This window comes from Cyanistes caeruleus, chromosome 1 (genome assembly GCF_971803275.1).
Source record: "Cyanistes caeruleus chromosome 1, bCyaCae1.hap1.1, whole genome shotgun sequence".
Taxonomy (NCBI): Eukaryota; Metazoa; Chordata; class Aves; order Passeriformes; family Paridae; genus Cyanistes; species Cyanistes caeruleus.
Genome location: NC_141701.1, coordinates 32233301 through 32255523, shown reverse-complemented (window position 1 = coordinate 32255523; position 22223 = coordinate 32233301). Strand labels below are relative to the sequence as shown.

Below are 22223 nucleotides of genomic sequence, written 5' to 3'. Positions count from 1 at the left end.
AAGATTGTAATGGAAGCACCTTTAAACTCTTGTAACCCAGGAGCTGAGTTGCATGTCATGGGAATCACTACAGCAGGAACCCCTTGTTGCTAGCCAGGCAAGGAGCAAAGGGAGGAGATTGCTGCAAACCCTATTATGTTCTGTTGTTAAGCCCTAAAACCTGGCCCAAAGGAACCAGAGGTGGAAAGTGTCATGAGAATACCTTTAAACTGTTGTGACCCAGGATGTGAGTTGCATGCTATGGAAATTAGCACAGCAGAAACCATCTGAACCAACAGAGGACAAGCCTCACAAGATGTGAAAGTGCAGCAGCGACCCAACCTGAGCTGTCTTTGGTGCCCAGTAACTGTGCATCACACTGCCCCTCCTGTCCTGAGTGAATTGGTTGAATGCAGATTGAATAACAGATTGAATACACACAGGCTAAATGGACTCAATGGACATTTCGTGGACTTCTAAAGGGGTCATCCATAACCTAAGGCAATGATTTCCATGTATATACCCAGGATGGGAAAGAGGAGATGGTTAATGAAGGAGAATCTACTGGATAACGTGGGACCTGAGCACAGTGTCAGTAATACGGAGATTACACTGGTTTTGTCTGGGATGGAGCCAATTCGCTTCATAAAAGCATGTGTAGTGCTAAGCTTTGGATTCGTGACCAAACACTGTTGATAACATATTAGTATTTTAGCTGTTGCTGAGCAGAGTTTGCACAGCATCAAGGCTTTTTCTGCTCCTCACCCCCTCCCATCAGGGAGCAGTCTGGGGGTGCACAAGGAGTTGGGGGGGGATACGGCCAGGACAGCTGACCCCAACTGACCAAAGGGATATCCCACTCTTATAACATCCTGCTCAGTGATAAAAACTGGGGGGAGGAAGAGGGAGGGTGTTCAACATCATGGCACTTGTGTGATGGAGCCCCGCTTTCAATTTTTGATGGCCAAACATCTGCCTGCCTACAGGAAATGGTGAATGAATTCCTTGTTTTGCTTTGCTTGCACACACAGCTTTTGTCTTCATCTCAACTCCTGAGTTTTATCACTCATGCCCTCCTGATTTTTTCCCTTATCCCACCAGGGGGGAGAGAGTGAGCAGCTGTGTGGGGCTTAAGCTGCCCACCAGAGTTAACCCACAACAAAAGCCTATAGTAATCAGAACATCAGGCAATACTTTGGTAATTGGTGAAAGTGCAAACTTCCCATTAGAAAAAACCCCCACAGCTTTCAGAAGACACAGAAACTGAGATAATGAGGGCTTTGTCAACCATTTCTAAAGGTGTTTATACTCCCCGAGGGTAAGAGACAAACACTGCTGTTGAGATTATTGTACTGGCCATTAAGCATGGCACAGTACAAGCACTCAGGAGATAATACCCTTCTGCCAAAAGCCAGGCTTTAATACTTCTGGTGAAGAAGAGCACAACATCATTCCACACATCATTTTACAAAAACTGACCTGACCAATGAGCAGAAACAGTGACAGTACACCTGACTAAGATCTAGAGCACCAGGACAGGAAACAGAAGCCCAATTTCACTGCTTGTTTTACAGAAACAGGTAATGATAATATATGGCAGCACAGTCACTCTCAAGCAATTTGAAGGGGGTTAAAGAGTAAGTAATAATTATATTTTTTAATATAAATTCAATAATTCCCACTATCCTTTGAGTGTTAATACTAAGACAAATCAGCTGAACACAGTTCCCTCTGGGCCTGACTGTACACTGCTATTTTAGAATAATTTCACTAACATTTGCAGTCTGGTCAATCCTGCTGGGAAAGAAGTCTCCAATGGTTCTGGGACTGTGGGGAAGGAAGGGGCTAAATGTGCAGTTACATACATAGAATTATAGGGAGTCTTGACTCCAAATGTGAGTAAATAAATATTGTCTTTAACAGTCTTATTTCAAAAGTTTTCTTCTCTAACAGAGAACTGTTAACCGAAAACTTTTCTATCCTGCAAACATCTTCACTTTTTAATATGCTAATTTTTCCTGGTTTTTTTGAGATAGTATCTTCAAAGAACCATTTATCTAAAAGCATTTTGCTGACATAGCTCTCAAATCTGTTTTACATTAAGGATGCCAAGAAGCCTGATGCTGTAATTTCAAAAGCTGCCTTTAATTATTATTTGGGTTTTCTGCTTTGAAGAAGTGATGAGACTAGCCCATTTTCTGGGACTGCAGTCCCAAGCTGACAGTGGCCATAAACTGTGTCCACATTCAAGGACAGAGCAGTATCATCTGGATTTACATTCTTGTTTTCAGCACTTGCTGCACTTTCTCTCTTTGGCTTTATCTGGAGATTTGTTAAAATGTACCTTTTGATTCATTCATTTGCATGGAGCTTTGAAAATACACTCTCTCTGGCAGCTAACACTGTAACTACAACTATCCTCATTATAATAGATTCAGTGCATAGAACCCTTCCCTTAAAAAACCCAATAAATAGCCCAAGCTTGCAAAACAGTATGTAGGGTGCCCCAACTAGCAAGTGGAGGTTAGGTATCTAATCTGCACAGGTGTTTATGAAAATCCCAAGCAGCTTCTACCTTTTTAGATGATTTTACAGTTTTAACTGACTTCCTATTAGCATTCATAAGGCCTGTGTCGATTTTGAAAATGGTATTTAGGTGCATTTTAAAATCTGACTTGCTCAGAGAAATCATCAGTTACGTACAGATCAGACCAAAACTACAGCTCTTTTCTTGAAATCCACTAAGGATTGAATTTCCCTGAAATTCTCCTCACATGCATACCTCAGTAGTGAGCACCAGGCACTCCTACACTCATTTCCAAATGCAACCTCCACAAAGTGTTTTGTTTTGTTTAAGGCCACTGTAGGGAAAGGTTTGAGCTTAGGGTGTCAACCCTAAAACAAGTGTAGAAACTGAATTTCAGTCTAGTCCTGCCAACAGTTCAAAACCATGCACTGGCATGTATGAGCCACAAGTAAACCTGATCTAGAGCATCCAGCAGGACCTCTCCTGTGTGTGCAATCATTCAGAAACGTGTGCCACTGGGGAAAGGAGAAACATTTAGAAATGCCACACAATAAAACATTTAAGTATATCCATGTATAAAATGGAACAGTTAATGACTAAACAAATGTGGAGGGGAAAAGAAAATAGTGTAACCATTGCAATTGAAGGAGAACATCACATAGAAACTATATCCTGTGTGGGGTTTTGCTGTGGAGCAGGAAAAGTTAAGACCTTCAAGCAGTGCCAATGGAGCGAGCCAAATATGCCTACAGCCACGTATTGGGACTGATTGTGGGCACTCAGTCCTGGTGTTTTACATTTTTTACGATCTTTGCTTCGTGGAAATTCACAGTGGAATTTCCTACTGGACTACCTGCAACTTGCATATTGTTTCAGTAAAAATTGGAGGCTCAAGTTATACATGTGTAAACAGCTTTTCTAAATGTTTCCATTTGAACAAATTCTGTGAATAATTTACTGCACTTAAATGGTCAGCAGAAATAACTGTAACTTTCCTAGTCTGGTTACAAAACAATGGCCAAAATACCACATAGTCAATTAAAAATAACAATTTTACCAAAGCTGAATTTTCCTTTAAACCATTTCCAGGCAAAGTCTGCAAAACAATTAACTGGGTAGATAGTATTCATAAATACAAAGCAAGCACTAAAATGCTTTATTCAGAGTTTGTAAAGGCTTGCTTGAAGAATTTCTGTTTAATTATCACAGGTAATTTGAAGCCTGACCTTTGAAAGTATCCAAGCTAAACACCTGTTCTTCAGTGACACTGAGCTGCTGCTTATCAATTACAAATGTCTTTAGAATAATAAATCATAAAGAATGAAAATGCAATTTTTTACTACTTAACTATACCTTGGCCCCAATAATTTAATATTAAGGGCTTACAATAGAACATGGCTGAGATCATATAAAAAGAGTTTAGAATAATTTAAATTAAATGAATGTGTTTTAAAGACGTGTCCCCTACAGCTAAAGAAGTTCAAGAAAACCATTCAAATAAGCAAATAACATTGTTTACATTTACAAATGAAACATCATATGAGTATTTATTGATTTTTTTAAAAAATTCAAAAAATACATTGTAACAGAACAGAATGTATACGTTCTTCAATGAAAAGACAAAACTATGGTTATCATCTGGACCAGAATACAAATACATGCTAACAATTTAAAAATCATTTTGGGTCATTCAGGAAACATGAAACAAGCTAGCTGTTTGGAAATGCAGTAGTTTTCTCCTTTAGTAAATATGCCTGAGAAAGTTAACCTGTAAAGAAATCGGCTTTTAAACTCTAAAACACAAAGAGCTTTCTAGGCTGAAATGGTGAAGAGACCTGTGATATGCACCTGACAGGCCACTGAGCCATTTCCCACAGAGATTCTGTTCACTGCTCCACCTCAGCTCAGCCACCCAGCAGTGGCAGAGTTTCACATCAATACCAGGCTTATTCAAGTGAGGTGTTAAAAAGCATGCTAAGATGATGTAAAACCATCAGTTACATACACAGCGGATAGATGTTAATAATCAAGATTCTGTACCAAATTTCTTGCTTTGAATTAGGGCCAAGTAAAAAGTAGTAGTCTAGTTCATGGATGAAAAGGATTATATTTTTTGGCTCAAGGTAAGACCCTTTAAAAACAGTTTCTACAAAAGCATCTAGAATCAAAGCATGAGAAAAAAACCAACCAGGACAAACACAACTAATCATTTTACAGTAACCACATACTGTAGGCAAGTAGGACCCAAAACAGTAACACAAATTGTGCATCAGTTCTATGAAAATAAACCGTTACTAGGAGACACAAGCAATCTGACAAGATGTGAAAGTGAGCAGTGAAAACTTCATGGATTGAATTTCTTTTCATCAGAATTCATCTGTTTCTACTGTAGGCAGGTAACAAATGGAACTCAGGAAAACTGAATTCCTATTAGCAGCTTAACTCTACTACAGTGAGGCTAAGGCTATTACTGTTTCATTAAGAGACATTCAAATGAATGAAGCAAAAATGACATTTCAAAAATGAAGACCAAAAGTAAGCTATGCAGAAGAATGTACATTTTAGACAAAAACAGTGTTAGGTCAAATCCACAACTGTTGATATCTGATGTAAGCAAAAGTAATTTAATTATGCTGCTTATACCAACAGAACATCTGACACTGTTTCTTGAATTCTCACAACCTTTTTTAACTCACTTCCAACAACTGCATACTATGTAAATTACATGGGCTTTGACGAAAAATTTCATTATCAGGCATGCAAAAGAAGCCCCCCATTTTTAGAATTTAGTTACATGATCAAATTATATGTACTAAAGCATATGAAACCAACTCTTCAAATGAAGCAAATTCACAATTCTGAAAATGGAAAAAACTCCAAACAAAAATTCAAAACAAAAACCTGTGACAGGAAAAAGTGTATTTCTACATATATCTCTGATGGTTCAACACTGTAAATGAGCCACTATCCATATATGTGTGTGATTTTGCATGTAACAGGATAGGGAAGAGGCTTTTCCTAACTTCCACACCACAGAAATGATTGGATGTACTACAGAGGCTGCCACAGTCCTATGAAATACAGGGTATTTGGCATTGCTGGATACAGTGTTCAAGGACTCATGCACTGACCCAGCATGGTTCATCTTACATTCTCTAGTATTGACTGTGATGGCAAAAACATTCCGCATTGCTCTGACACCAGCTTGGCTTCTAGGCTGCACCTTCTGAATGAAACACCATTCTCAGGTGTCCTGGTTCCAGCCAGGAAAGGGTTAACTTTTGTAGTAGCCAGGAGGCATGGACTAGGACCTGGAGGTTATTCTATAATCACATCACTGGTGTGGGAAGGGAGTCTCTTCTGGGGAGAAAGACAGAGAAAGGGGTCCCTTCTGGTCAAGCAGTGTGGCAGAGGGAGTGGTTGGGTGTCTGTTGGGGGGTGTGTTCTGTGTGATTCCTGCACTCTCTGTCATTAGTATTGGTCGAATTCTTATCTCACAGCTGTTTCCAGTAAGTTGTTTGTATCTCAACTTGTGATCTTTGCTCTTTGTGCCTCCAACTTTCCTCTCCATCCTGTTTAATGGGTGGAACGAGGGGGAGGAAGCAGTGAGCGAGCGGCATGTGGTTTGGAGTCTCAGTGGGAGCAATAAATTAGGGAGTACCATTCTTAAACCAGGACAGCCTTATTTGGCACCCAGTGTGTGGCATGAAGGCTTGAGGTAACAACAGATCTGTCCAGAGCAGCTTGGAAACAGATTCAATCTAAGCACTTGTTGCATTAACTCCAGAGCTGCTGCTCACAATGTTGCTTGGTCTGTTCACCTGGCTGTGGCACCTACCCCTGCAGTCCCATATTCCCCTATATTCCTGTATGTTGTCCTTGTGATGTCCTTTTTCAGAGCAGGGAGAGGGACTGGGGCTGCTTTTTTTGCTGTATTATGGGATATCAGCCTATGACTGATCAAGGGCAATGAGGGTAATTTCAGAAGTGTATTCAGTGCTGCTCTCCTATTTTTGGGCACTGTCTTTGGAAGTCTATCAGTAATCATACTCAGTCTCTAGGGGGAACAGGGTAGGAAGATTTCCCCCAGCCTTTCACCTCCTTCTCCTCCTTCACCTGTTACAACAGCTTTTGAGAATTTTTTATTTCCCCTGGATGTTAAGGAAAGCACATTCTTGTTGATAAGTCTCACTGGTCTCCTCAGTCCATACCCTGTTTAGAGTCAAGAAAGAGATTTCTAGGAAGTTCAGTCAGAGTTCTGCCCCAAGGGTGGATAGTCATGAGTGGCATGAAATGTGGCAAAAAATGAACGAGTTTTTTTTTTTAATTTTCCACTCCAATGGTTTGGAAGTTCATACCTAAACAACTACAGGACCCTGCTAAAGTAACAGAGTATTTGCAAGGAGCATGCTGCGCCAACGAGAAAGGGGCAACTTACTGCAGTGTGCTGGGCCCTGGCTACTCTTTACTGGACATAGTTCAATACTAGAGAGCACCCTCAGGGGAAAGAGGAGGAAACAGACCTACAGGCACTGTGGCCTGATTTGCAGTTGAAACAGAGGAACCACCTGGGCCAGTAGTAGTTGCCCCTATGCAGAAGAAGAAACCCAAGACCAAATCAGTTCATTTAGTGAGGGATAAAGAGGAAGTAGAACCTTCTCAATAAGAGGAAGAGGCAGGGCTAGAAATAATCACCAATAATCACCTGATCCCTATTCCCAGGTGTATTGGGTTTACATGGCCTGGGTTTTGGGGGACAGAGGGATTACAAGGCTGGCTTCTGTGAGAAGTTGCTAGAAGCTTTCTCCATGTCCAGCAAAGCCAATCCCTGGCAGCTCCAAAGATGGATGTGCTGCTGGCCAAGGCTCAGCCAATTAGAAATGGTGGTAGTGCCTCTGAGACAACATATTTAAGAAAGATAAATGAAAAGCTGTTGTGTAGTTGAAATTGTGGCTGGAAAAGGGCAGAGTGAGAACATGTAAGAAAAGCTCTGTAGACACCAAGGTCAGTGCAGAAGGAGGGGGAGGAGTGCTCCAGGCACCAGAGCTGGGATTCCTCTGCAGCCCATGGGGATGGCCAAGGTGAAGCAGCTCTGCCCCTACAGCCCATGAAGGTCCATGGGGATGTAAGAGATCTGACTGCAGCCTGTGGAGGAACCCCACACTGGAGCAGGTGGGTATCTGAAAGATGGCTGTGAGCCCATGGGAGACCTATGGGGAGAGGGGCCCTGCTCCTGTACTGGAGCAGCCTGTCCCTGAAGGACTGCACTGCATGGAAGAGTGACCCACACTGCAGCAGTTTGGGGATGGACTGCAGCTCGTGAGACAGACTCGTGCTGGAGAAGTTCATGAAGAATGGTCTCCTGTGGGAGGGACCCCACAGTGCAGCAGATGAACAACTCCTCTCCCTGGGCAGTGGGAGAAACCACAGGTGATGAATTGATCAAGATCCACATTCCCTGTCTCCCTGCACTGTTGGTTGGAAGGGGTGAGGGTGTGAGAGATGAGATAATATTTTGCTGAAGCCAAAAGGTTGTTAAGTCAAAGAGTGAAAGATGTTCCTATGTGTTGTTTGTTGTTTGGACTTGCTCTGACTGGTTTGGTGGGTGTTGCTGTAAGCTGGCAGAGGGGTGGAGCTGAAGACCTGACCAAAAGGAAGCAGGATGAGAGAAGGGGATAGAAAAGTAGACAGTCAGGAGAGAAAGTAAATTCCTGAGTACTCAGCCAATGGGAAAGGGGTCAGGGACCACCCCCACACCATTCCCCCCCATGGGAAAAGTGTATATTTTGTAGACATTTTGTTGGAGGGTGTGTGTGTTTGGCTCGGGGGGAGAGAGGTATGCCCCCGGCTCGGTTAAATCCATACTAATAAACAGTTTTCTTTTCCTTGGACAAAACTTTGTCCCCATTTAATTGTATCTGAAAGTTTTTTCATCTCTAACAAGCAAAAGGCATTTTTGAGGTTCTTATTTTATTTCTCATTATCCTGCTCCAATTTTGTCAGTAATAACTTCAATGCCTATCTCCAAGTTGATATGCATTGGGAAGTACCTGTTTTTCCCATGATGGTATTGAAGAATGGTCTCTCCCACTCCTTACCTTAACCCATGAACCCCTCACTATATTGTCTCTCCCCCGTCCAGCTGCAGAGTAGAGTGAGAGAGCAGCTTTGGTGGGTGCCTGCCATCTGATCACTACACCAGGTGAGAAAAATATGTCAGCAGCTAGCCAGGAGAGCCCCTGGTGACCTGGTTGTCACCATGCTGGGATATTGTGTTCAACAATTTGAAACTAGATGGTAATGAAGTCAAGCAACTGGACTCCTGTCACAGGATGCAGGTATTAACAAGGGCATTGGGAAGAGGACAGAAACTCTCAGCTTCTGGAAGTGACTTCCTGTTCAGAGGGAAGGGTATTCTTTCAAGGATCATCTAATAGTGTATCCAAGCAGAGGGGATGCCATGGAGAAAGGTATCCAGTACCTGAGAGCATTAGCTGTGCTAGAAGTAATTTATAGGGTTTTAAATAAAGAGCAGTGCTCTGCAGCTCCACATGATGTCCAGTGTACACAGTCCATATGGTAGAAGTTTGTGCAGAACACACCATCATCATATCCCACTGGCATTAATGGCAATGAAAGAAGAACAAACTGCTTCAGGTGACGACCTGACTCTGGCAATATGAAGATCATGTCTTTTCCTCCCTATCAACCTGCACCTCAGCTGTGGAAAGACTGTACAAGATGGCAGACAGATTTGAAAGGCTTGAACAAGCTAGACCAGAAATATCCCATGGCCCACCAGTGTGGACCAGAGTCATTGCCATTGGGAGCAAGCACCCCCTGTTCCAGAGAGAGGGTACACACCACGAGGTAACCTGTGGTTTTACTTGCATGACCATGGAAAGGACATCAGGAAGTGGAATGGAAAACCCACCTGTGCCTCAGCAGCATGGGTACCACACAAGAAATCCTTCAAGGCTAAATGCCACTCCAGTTTCCTGTGGACAAGTCCTCAGACAGAACAGGAGGGCTGATGTTGCTTCCAATCCTCTTGAAGTACCTTCAGCTCATATTTATTTGTGAGCAACAAATACCATGACCAGAACTGGAGGGGTCCTGCCTCCAGCAAGGTGGAGGAAAGAGACAATCAGATCTCTTGGACTGTGTGGATCTGGTGGCTTGGCACACCAGACCCAAAGGAGTTTAAAGCTTTAGTTGGTATCAGGGAACAATATGCCCTGATGCCAACAAGATACGTACAGGCAGAATCCATCTCTGTTTCTGGGATGACAGGGGATCCCAACAGCTGACTGTACTGGAAGATGTACTGAACCTGACTGGGTACTGGGACAGACTGGAAGAGATTGCTTGCTGAAAACATTTTGGGTATGTGTGTGGGCAAAGGGGCAGGTTGGGTCTTGCCCTGGTGAGGTGATGCCCTGCTCCCCACATCCCAGCCTCTAGAGCCTGTATCCCAGCCCCAGACTGACTGCCAATCACTGGCACACTGGAGGCAATGCTCCTCATCCTATCTCTGAAGCCCCTAACCCAGCTCCTGAGCAGCTGCCAGACCAGAAGTCTTGCCTGGAGGAAGAGCCCAGGAAAGACAAAGGGTACTTAAGCTAGTACCCCAGGCAAGCACATGTTGGCCCTTCCTTCCCTTGGATTTTATATCAGCTGGAAGACTGCTGAAACCCAGCAGTGGTAGCTATATTCACTTTTTTCTGCATCTTGTCTCTCTTTTTTCTCATGTCTTCTTGAAGTTTGAGTAACTTAAACTTGGATTGGTTGGAGTTTGCTAAGTTGAACAGGCTTAGAGTTTGCTAAGTTAGGGCTTTGCAAAATGTTTTATGTTGACTGAATGTTGCTCTAAACTTTTGGCAAAATTCTCTGATTTTCTGAAGCTTGCTAGTAAAGTTTTTGTTGTTTTGATCTCTTGTTGATATTTCTCATTGCTCCCTAATTCAGGGTACATAAAAAACCTGCAAGCCCTTTCAAAAGACTCAACAAGTGACTTCTGGGGTCTTACAGGAACGAATGGCAAAACCACCCCATTGTGACTGGCCCAGAGGTCTTGTGCATCCTTGGCATAGACTACCTCAGGAGTGGGTATTTCAAGGACCCAAAAGGACATGCAGTACTCCTGGAACCAACTTCCCAGGGGTGGAAGCACCGTCTCACCATTTGCCACAGAATGATCCAGACTGCACTGGAAGAGAGTGTGGCTTCATAACACTTGCAATATAATGATTACATCATTGTGTGGAGCAACAAAGCACAGGAAGTTTTTGAGAAAGGGGAGAAGATAATCCAAATCCTTCTGAAGGCTGGTTTTGCCATAAAGCAAAGTAAGGTTGAGGGACCTGCCAGGAAATCCAGGCTTTAGGAATAAAATGTTAAGATGGATGTCATATGATTTCAATGGGTGTGGTCAACAAAACAGCATCTATGTCCCCACCAACCAGCAAGAAGGAAATACAGGATTTCCTAGGAGCCGTGGGCTTTTGGAGAATGCATATTCCAGAGCTCACTCAGATTGAAAGCTCTCTTAGATTAATTATTTTAAGCGGGGTCCTGAACAAGAAGCTTCTGAACGAATTAAAGAAGAGATTGTTCATGCAGTAGCTCATGTGTCAGTCAGGACAGGACAAGATGTGAAAACTGTGGTCTATACTGTAGATGGGGAGAATGGTCCTTCCTGGAGTCTCTGCCAAAAAAGTACCAGGGGACACTGGTGGATGACTCTTGGGGTTCTGGAGTTGGGAATACAAAGCATCCAAGGCCTGCTACACAACAACTGAGAAAGGGATACTGGCATCTTATGAAGGGGTTCAAGCTGCTTCAGAAGTGATTGGCACCTGAGCACAGCTGCTTCTGGCACCCTGACTGCCAGTGCTGGGCTGGATGTTCCAACAGAAAGTCTCTTCCACACATCATGTCACTAATGCTACATAGAGGGAGTGGACTGTGCTGATCATACAGTGAGCTTGAATAGGAAACCCCAATAGCTCAGGGATCTTGGAAGTCATCATGAACTAGCCCAAAGGTCAAAATTTTGTACTAATGTCAGAAGAGGAAGAAGAAAAGGTGACATGCTGAGGAGGCCCCACCATGTAATCAGGTACCAGAAACAAAAAGTGATACACTCTCTTCTCTGACAGATCCTACCGTATTGTAGGGATACATCAAAAATGGAAAACTGCTATATGGAGTCCTGCACGGCTGGTCACAGAAGCTGAGGGAAAAGGTGGATCAAGTCAGGCTGCAGGGCTGAAAGCCATCTAGCTGGCTTTTAATATCATTTAACAAGAGAAATGCCCAGCACTCTGCCTCTGCGCTGACTCATAGATGGTGACAATACTCTGTGGGGGTGGCTGGACCAATGGAGAAAGGCCAGCTGGCAGCAGAGAGGTAAACCCATCTGGGCTGCTGAACTGTGGCAATACATCATTGCTCAGGTAGAGAAGTTGACTGTAAGACCATGTCTTGTAGATGCACACATACCCAAGAGTCAGGCCACTGAAGAACATCACAATGGACAGGCAGATTTGACTGCCATGGTTCAAGTGTCTCAGGTAGATGTGTACTGACAACATAAGGGTAAGTTATTTCCTACTTAGTGGGCCCATGATGCCTCAGGTCATCAGGAAAGAGGTGCAACACACAGATGATCAAGGGGTGGACTTAAGCATGGATACAATCTCCCAGGTTATGGAATAACCTGCAAAACATGTGCTGCAATCAACCAGGCCAAGAGGGTAAAAGCCCCTGTGGTGTGGGGATCAATAGACAAAATATGGGGAGGCCTGGCAGATCAATTACACCATGACCTCACAAGGCCACCAAGGCAAGCACTATGTGCTGACTGTGGTAGAAGCAACCACTGTAAGCCCCTGTGGTGCATATGACGAATGCGTTAGGGAAGAGAGCTCGGATTAGTCATGCCTCAAGGAAGGGCAAACACAGCCATGGAATTGTTTTTGCTCCAGGACCTGGGTGCATTTGGTGGGTAATGCAGAGGGACAGGGAACTTCCCTGTGTACCTCCAGCAGTGAGGTACACAGGGAAGTTGTGTGAGAATAGTCTGTAGCGTTGAACAGTATAACATTGGCTGCTGAATGACACTGCCAAATGACACTGTATGCTATAACCGCGATGGACAATGAGTATGGACTGCTCCAGATGCACCAGTAGTGAACTCGTGATGCAGCTTGCAACCAGCTGACAGCACACCAGCCCTCCTGTCCTGGAAGACATCTAGGACAGACAGAACCCACAGTCATGGATTAAACGAACTCGACAGACATCTTGCAGGAACAGCCATTGGAAATGATACCTCTGCTTGTATATACATATATATATACTTGGAATGTATAGGATCTGGGCATGCTATAGATGGTACAGAATATGGGATGGATAATGTCCTCTTTTTGGCCAGGAGAGGGCTTATTTTTGCAATTGCCAGGAGGGGCCATGGGTAGGACCTGGACATTATTCTATACCACCTCATGTCATTGCCAGGTTTGGGGGAGGGAGTCTCTTCCAGTTGAGTAAATGTGGCAGAAGTCATGGTCAGGTATTGGCCATTGACCAATCAGGGGAATTCTGTGGGAATTGGTAATTTCTTCTATCCTCTGCCATTAGCATTGTTGCTGTAACTGTTTGTTTTCTTATCTCATTGCTGTTTCCAGTAAATAGTTCTTATCACAATCCATGATATCTAGCTTTTATGCTTCCAATTCTCCTCTCCAGCCCACCACAAGGGGAGGAGGGAAAGGGAAGGGAGAAGTGAGTGTGGCAGTGGTTTGGAGAGTCTCAGTGGGATACTAAATTGGGTAGTACCTTTCCTAAACCAAAACACCAGGTTACATTTAAGAGGTGCAGGGTGGGAAGCAAAAAAACTACTTTAATGACCTGGCCTAGAAGACAAATGCAAAGGTAAGGTGGTGCATCAGTAGCTTCTGGAACAGAATTGAAGGGAGAAACCAAGAGGTGAAGACTCTCAAAGAAGTGCAATTTGAAAACATAATTTAAGCCTGTAATTATTTAAGGAGAAGAGACATAGGAGAAAAAGATAGGCTGCAGTAAGATAAATGTAAGGAAGGAACAAGAGAGAAGGAGGGACACATATATTGGTAGAAATCTGTATCTCCTGGACCCAGAAACTGCCTCAGACACCAACTAATTTTACAAGATAAGTTACATGCATGCCCACATTCAAGGGGGCAGGAGTGAAACCTTGATGGCAACGCTACGATTCTGGCTGAAGAGCTTCATTTTCCCCCTCCCATACCTGAAAGCCTTGAATCCTTGCCAAATATTCCAGCTGTTTTGAAGGCTGCACTGTAGAACAGGGGGAAGCAGGAGATATTCCTTTTAGACCTATGGCTTCAGCAGTTGGGGATGTTCCATTCATGAGAAGTTCCCTGGCAATTGTGGCTGTGCTATTTGTTGTAGGAGATATGCTGAAGAAAGAGCTAGAAGTCTGGCTCATTTCTTTGGACGACAAATAGCTTACAGTGGTACCAGGGGCTGATTTGTTGCGGCTTGCTTCCATCTCTTGATATACATCAGGAGAGAGATGGAGTATTCCCTTTGGTGCTGAAAACAAAACCAAAAATCATTCTCATTACTTCAGAACAGGTTTGACATGTAGACAATTTTCATTAACATATTTTACAATGAAAACCAAAGTCAGAATTTAGAAGCAGTGTATTTTTTTTTTTTTACAGTAACTCTAAATGAAGTCACCTAATATATTTAGTAACAAAGCAGATCTGAAGTGCCCCTCTTCTTCCTCTTTCCCAACTCTTTTTGAATGGTACAAACCTTACCTTTAAAACTGTGGCTAGCATAGAATACACAATGTGAACATGGTTTATAGGTCTCCAAACATTTTTTGAGAAAGAGATGTTACTTCAAAGTAGTAGCACAAACATTATTTCCCTACATTCTTCTACCCCCTATCTGATAAAATAATTTAGGCTGTTTTCTCACAAATAATTGAAACTACTCTATATCAGCACTGTTGCCACCAGAAGTAGAGTTTTTTCTCCCACCTACAGGTGGGGTTTGTACTCCCCAGCTGCTCTGGTGCCAGCACTAGCACCTGTAGGACCATGTCAGGATGTTCATGAGAATGAGCTGCTGGAAGCAAAGGAAGGACAGCGTGGTTCCTTGCAGTAGCAGCACTGCCTCAAGTGCTGGCTTAAAGTGTTTGCTGAATCACAAGGGCAGTCCGTGGGTAAAAAAATCTTAAATTGCCCTGCAGCTACAGTGTTACTGTGCTAATGACTGATATGACTGACTGCTCTGCAGTGAAGAGGAATTTATTTATTTGGCTGCATATCCCAAAGTTTTCAAATAGCTCCTTGATTTCAAGAACATTTATACTGAAAAAGGAAAGCATATATGTATCCTACTTAATATCAGTAGGTGTTAAGGTAAACATTAAAAAGATCTAAATTTATTTGAATTACTTCTAAATATTTCCAGTGACATGTAAATTAGGGATAATGTATCTACATTTAAACATTTTTAATACCCTTTTAGAAAATATCTCCACCCTAAAAGTGCTTGGACACAGAAGTACACACTTGATCAGTTTTGTTGATAGCCCTGTGCATGGAAATATGTAGAATTAAGTCTGAAGTTTGCTAGCTTTCTTGAACAGAGAGGCATTTTTTGGAAATACAAATAACCAGTTGGCTGATACAAGACAAAAACCTTTTTCTTATTATTAGTACGTCAGAAAATGAGCTTGAAATGTGTAATTTCATATTAAGAACATACTTTAATCTTCTAGCATATAATATGAGTGAACCTGAGCCATATGGCATTTCATTCTAGGGATAATAAACCTGTTTGTTAACTGATTTAGTAATCCCAAGAGAAATCAAAGGGTTCAATGCTTAATTCATTTGCAGTACACATTAAATTAATCTCAGAAAGTAGAATAAATTCAAAGAAGAGGAGGAAATTAATTTCTAGTACCTAGGAAAGATTCCTCTAATCTTAGAAGTGCAAGTAGTACTTTTAAATATAATGTCTACCCACAAGGAGAAGACTCAAAAAATATTACCTGTAATTAATATCCTCATTTTCAACTACATGGTAAAAATGGAACTTCCTCACTGCCGACTCAGCAAACTGCTTACAGGTGAATCTTTTAATTGATTTACTTGTACATTTGGCTTTTAAATTCATATGGCTTTTAGAAATCTGGAACATCTGCTTATATCACTTACAAAGACATATCTGTTATTCACCTGATTGCTCTCCCCACCTACCTCCAAAGTGTTGGGTAGTCTGGTTGGATGCTGAACATGAAGGCTGCTTTTACACAGTTTAGAACTGGCTACAGAGGCTGTAGACTGAACTCCAGAGCTAAGCACAAATTCAAGACAATGCTGCTGGGACAGATGGAGGATAAGATCCCTACAATTTCTTTTTCTCTATCTGGGACAATTTCAAACATAATCTAATAGATAAACAACTGTGTAAATACACAGCATTATTTTATGTCATGTAATCACTGTATGAGAAGAGAGACTTTATACACTTTTTGTGAGGCTGTAACCTCCAAGGCCTACCTCTGTCTCTATTTTTAAAGTCTTACACAAGATGTAAGATTAATGAAAACTGAAGAAAAAAAAAAAGATAATACAAATCTTGGTAGTTGACACTAGGTTACAAAATCAAACAGCAATAAAAATACTGAGTGGCAGGTGTTCACCACCTCCTAAGAACTGCCCACTGTAAATCTGATTTCCCACGAATATTTCAGAAACAGAAATGAAAACTGAACAAAAGATTAAACAGTCTACTTGTTTAGAAATAACATGATATTACCCCCCCAATCAATTTTAGAAAAACACAGTACAATGTTAACTAAAAAAAAAAAAAGTTTAAAGAAGTTTAAAATCAAGTTCAGTGCTGCAGATGTCTGTTCCATTGATGTAATATTATTTAAAACAAACATTTTACATGCTTTCTCAGCCATTTCACTGTTTTTACATGATCCACCCAAATATCTAACTGCTGTCTGGAACAATGGTTTGGAATACTTCCAGATTACTAAGCTTTCTAAATGTTAAAATAACTAATATGCAGCATATGATGAATAGAAAGATATTGAGCAGAGTATAGCAAATGCTCTTAAAGTACTGACTTTAATGGTGATGTTAAATTAATAATAGTACTTTTACACTTTGCAACACCTTACTGCTAAAGACTTCAAAGTGCTTTATAAGCAATAATTAATTTAAATCATACATTGGCTCTGAGAGGCAGATATTATATTACCATCATTGATTATCTCTGGAAACAAAGTAATGTAATATTCTAGACATTACATTAATGTAGTTGCAAGATATTAACTTTTTATATTCAGGGCCTATGTTTCATGAAGCTTCTTACAAACTTGTTTTAAAAAGCCAATAAAAATCTGGTCTCTTTGAAAACTTCTATAAAACATACATTAATTGTATTTAATTATCTATTTTTAATGTATTACTGAGGATATTTTATACATCATTCCTCACTGTTGCCTGCTTACTTCAACTCTGCTGTATTATAGGAAAGTGTATAAATATATTTAGTTACAGTACTAGAGTTATCAAATGACAAGGGATATAACAACAACAACAACAGAGGATTAAGTGCAAAAACAAAAGAACCGTTCAGAAATTGACTTGTCTTCTAACAATCAGTTAATTAAAAAGCATGGGGGAAAGAAATATTATCTTACAACACCTTTATGCATTGCAGGAGAACATCTCCAGGGAAACATTTTATTTTTTTTTTTATTTTTCAGCTAAGAAAAAAACGTGGATTTTTGTGTCTGATAAATATTTATCCCATACAAGCTTCACCATACTCCACAGGAAGAATCATAATTATTAGGAGTCACAGGATCTATAATAGACCAACAACACTGCACCTTCTGCTGGACATTAACTTAGAGACACATTTATGAAACATGTTAAAATAATTTCCATTGATATTATTTAAACCTGTGGGCAAATGTGCTACAAAAATATTCAGGCTAGCTTTGCAATGCAATCACTAACATTTAAAAAACATGTCTTATTCATCACCGGCAGTAATTGTTAGCAGTCTCTCACAATCTTCTGAAGTCTATGAAAACACACCAAAGACCTTTCCTACCTAAGAACAAATTTCTTCATCTTCCATTGTCTACTTTTGCTGTCACATACTAGATAGCTGCAAAATAGCTTGGACTCCAAGGCAAATATATGAATAAGATACGAAATGGCCCAACAATCCCTCACAAGCCTTCCCCTGGAAATCTCAGTTCTTAGATTGCACCTTTTTTTCACAGCAGCCATAATAGAGACAGTCTCCAAAAGTTCTGTTTGAGTGATGTTATTTTTAGTCCTAACTCTTTCTCTTCAGTGTCCCTTTGGCTGGGAAGATGGGGGACATTTCTGCAAAAGCATCCTACACTTTCTGGAGTTTGTGGTAAACAAAATTAACCATTAGAAGAACTGTCTACATGGGGAATGGAGTGAAGAAGAACAACTGACAATATTACTGAACAAGCCTCAATGTAATAAGACTGCAAAAACGGAATTTGCTGATACAGGAACAGTGACAAGTTACACCACAGCAGTGGGCTACTAAATTAAGAAAAGTTCAGAGTGATGACAGCATTGCCTGCACACTCTCAGCTATTAGAGTCTACACAGGTACCACTGGTGTCCTATTTCCAATTTTCTGTTTCTGTCAGGAAGATCAGAAAACATGAGAAGCTGAGATTTCAATTTTATCATTCAACTCCACAAGATGGCCCAGAATCAGGTTCATGTTGTCAATCTGCACACACACACACATATATATATATATATATATATATATATATATACACATATGTCAGTGCTAATTTTCTCTTCTATACTTAATCAGTACTGTTGGGATATTCTTCCTCTGCCTTCACTCAATGGCTTCTCTGGTTCTGGGGCACTCACTGACGTTTCATATTTATACTTGATCTAAACCACAACTTCATGCTTTCTTGGGGAATAGAGTTTTCTCCCCAAGTTCTCACTTATCCTACAGAAAAGCTACACTTGTTCATGTGTCAGAAGCAGTGCCAGCTGCAATATGACTTTCCTTGACCCTGCTGAAGAACACATGCTCTTCCCTGAACTACAACCAGTGATGTGGGATATGGCACAAAGGACTGTTTTCATGCCTTGTGCAATGGTGCAGAGTAAACCATGGTATAATTCTGTATATGATAAGCTCATAAATTGAGCACCCTGGTATTTGAAATAAACTATCACTAGATGAAGAAAAGACTATACATAAGGAAATAATCAGTATTTTTTAAACTGAATAAAATACTTGATAGATAATCATCAAAAAGCTTTCTTTCAGATTATGCTAGCTGTAGTCACATTTGAATAAAACCTTCTTATAATGTGGTATATAAAGTACAGGGAAAAATCTTGTAGTAAGGCTGTAAGAAGGAAAAGTCAGAATTGGATCTAATCCTGACTTCACAATTTTGTTCCTTAAAATGGACAAGAACTTAAGAGGCATGGAGGATGCTCAAATGCAATAATTACTCCCTAGAACTGGCAGGTTCTCAGCATGCCCTAAAATATGGCCCATTACAAATCTACTGACATAAAAAAAAAAGAGAGAATTCACAAAAAACCCAACTACTTCAATAACAAGACTGAAAAATGTAAATATTATAATAAAAAGAAATGATGGTTTTATACCCCATTCAGTGTAAAAGGCTATTTATATACTAGAATATTTTCAAATTTTATTACATCAGTAGGAACTCAGAAAAGGTCAGTCAAAGAATTGAATAGGCAAATAGTATGGCCATTACGTTCTCAGCAATTGTCTACACACAATCTTGGCTTGAAATACCAAGCTGCAATCATTACCTACTTAACACAGCTATCCATGGTATTTCTAAGTCACCAGCTACTGCAATATTCAGACATGAAAAAATGTTGTGTCATTACACAATGTCTTTCAATCAAAAGATCTCGTCTTCATGACCTTAAACAAACTGATGTTACATAAAGCCACTCATTAAAATACTAACCTTTGTTTAACCTTTAAAGAACCATGATGCTGAAGTAAATACTACTTAGTTCTTCATGTAATCAGGTCTTGATATCCCTAATTTCACCAGACTATTTCCCGTATAGCCAAAACATAAATTGCAATATTGAAGGACTTAAATTCTATGAATTTCTTTAACATTTGGCATTTAACTCATGTAAGGAGTAAAGGTCCTTTGAATTCTCCTCCAGCTTTACTCCTGCTTGAATACATAAGATTTTGGTAAAAAGTAAGACATAGTGTTTGCAGTGGGGAATTTCTACAGGATATTCTATGAAATATTCCAATAGACAGATGAAACATCCACATTACAAGTTTTACATTATAATTTCTGCATCATAATTTTCTAGCAATATGTCCACGTACCATATAACCAAAGATTAAGATTGAGCAGGTTCGGAAAATAATCCATCAAAATACAGAAGGAAGGTCAGTATCCGTAAAGAGGATCAGCAAATTTGGAGCAGGAACAAATCAAGCTAGTGAGCTGGCAGATCAAGGTGCTTGTAACAGCTGCAAGAAAGTGATGCTTGTGGGGATAAAGCAATTTAGGAGAGTGCCTAAGAGCAACTGCAGGCAACCTGAGCAGGCAAGACTATTCATTAACAGATGAGGAGGGGAATGAGAATGGTGATGATGAAAACGAAGGCCTGACCCACAGGGAGAAGAGATGAAAAAATGAGCAAATCCCAACAAGGACAGAGAGGTTGCTGAAGCTAAGGCCAAGGGGGCCACCAACAAGCACAAGATAGGTGTGAGGGAGGAGGAAATCAGAGGAGGAGAAAGAGGTGTTTGCTGTTGAAAGGGCATGGAGGAAGGAGTGGAGAATTCAGTTTTAGCTCTGACAGCTATGAAGTTTCAGTTCAGGAGATTCAATTTTTCAAGGACATAATTATCCTAGATTAAAGGTGAGGTACATGGTGGGTATTAGGTTGGAGGGGAGAGAGTTGGAAAAGGAGGAAAGACTCTAGAAAAGTGAAAATATTTAGAGTAACACTGTGCTGAGGTGGATTATGTGATCCTGCTCCATTTTCTCATGTGAAGACAGAAAACCAAATGCAGATATTTAGCATAATTACATAATTAAATTTGAATTTGAGAGTTAATATCAAAAAAGAGTTCTGCATTTCTCCTTCATGTGTAGATTGTTTCAAAGGAATAGACTGGCAAACTTGAATAAATGTAATTCATATCAGCCTTTTACATTATCTGAAATTACTCTTAGAGCTGGCTGTCTCCTGTCTTGGTGGTTGCTTCCTCTTTATTCATTTTATACAACAAAAACTTGATGGTTAAGCCATCTCCCCGACAGGTGACTCGAGTTCCTTCTCATCCTGAGGGCACCCAAACCACAGACCTCACAGCCAAAGTCAGTATTTCTTACATATGCACAATCTATACTACTCAAGAACCAGGCAGCAGGTTTCACACAGCTCTTTCTTTTTAACCTGTATCTAAAATAGGCACAATATCAGTAAACCAGCCAGAGAACACCTGAATACACATCTGCACCCTCATTCACAAGAGATTCAATCAATAGTCATGATTACTTTAGATCCTTCCCTGTGAATTTCCTATATTTTAATAGCATTTGATTTTTCCTTTTTTGGCTGCAAACCATGTTAGATACACATCCCTAAAAGGCAGCTGCCATTATCCAAACTCTGCACTCCATGAAGTCTCCAATGCTCTGGGCACATGCTTAAAACACTAAACTTTTTATAAATACACATTATACTCTAAACTCAGCAAAGAAACTATCGTCTCCAAAGATGCAAAACTTGCAGAACTTTAAACAATTAATAGAATCTGAAAAGGGATATGTGGGAAAAGGAGAGGGACCACTTGCAGTTGCTGTTTTACACTCCAGAGTTGAGCCCAAATCCCACTCACACATAAAAATGCTAGTTTGGCTCTTGTCATTAGTTCTTAAAACAGCAAAGAGAAAATAACACTCCCTTACCTTTCTTGTTAATATGTTTTTTAATATTAGATGTGTTAGAAGTTTTTTCAAGTATTAAAAAAAAATATATATATGCAAGCTATATTTAATTTGTGTTACACTGGATAAAATAATTTTCATTGTTAGATGAAACTGAAAATAATACATCACTTATTAATAATGCCAAATGCAGCATGGATTTCCTAGCTTCAGTAAATTAAGAAAGAAACAAAATTGAACAAATCTCCTCTGCTTCTAAATTTAATTTTCCCATGTCTTCAGTTAGAAAGAAAATTTAATCAGAAAATAAGCAAATCAACTCAGCAGTTGCAGAGGCAAGGTATTATTTAAAGATAACCAGCTGCAATAAGAGACTCTAGACAAGGCTGTGGGACATTTAAAGTGAGGACAAATGGCTCAACTGAAGGAACTGCTCCTTTATAATGCTCACCTGACAGGTTGCTAGCTAAAAAAATCCTCACAGAACAGAACAAAAATATCAAAATAAACAGATGGAAAACTACTGTTCTGTGACCTTTCACCAAGTGGTGTTGTCAACCACTTTATTGTGGTTTCTAGTCAGAATGGCAAATAATTCAGCAAGCATTTAGTGATATATCAATGTAACTCCTAGCAAGAGTGCATTATAATTGACAAAGTTGAGTA

The 22223-nt window shown here is 40.4% G+C and overlaps 1 protein-coding gene across 23 annotated transcripts in view; it reads right to left on the bottom strand.

The window, feature by feature from the left end:
- The window catches only part of STAU2 (staufen double-stranded RNA binding protein 2), a 172129-nt gene that overhangs the window by 71807 nt on the left and 78099 nt on the right, over positions 1-22223 (bottom strand). For all 23 annotated transcript variants that reach the window (XM_086884642.1, XM_086884733.1, XM_086884763.1 and 20 more), the window contains one exon: positions 13800-14107. In XM_086884642.1, the coding sequence (XP_086740768.1) occupies positions 13800-14107 (308 nt within the window). The remainder of the gene's footprint in view (positions 1-13799; positions 14108-22223) is intronic.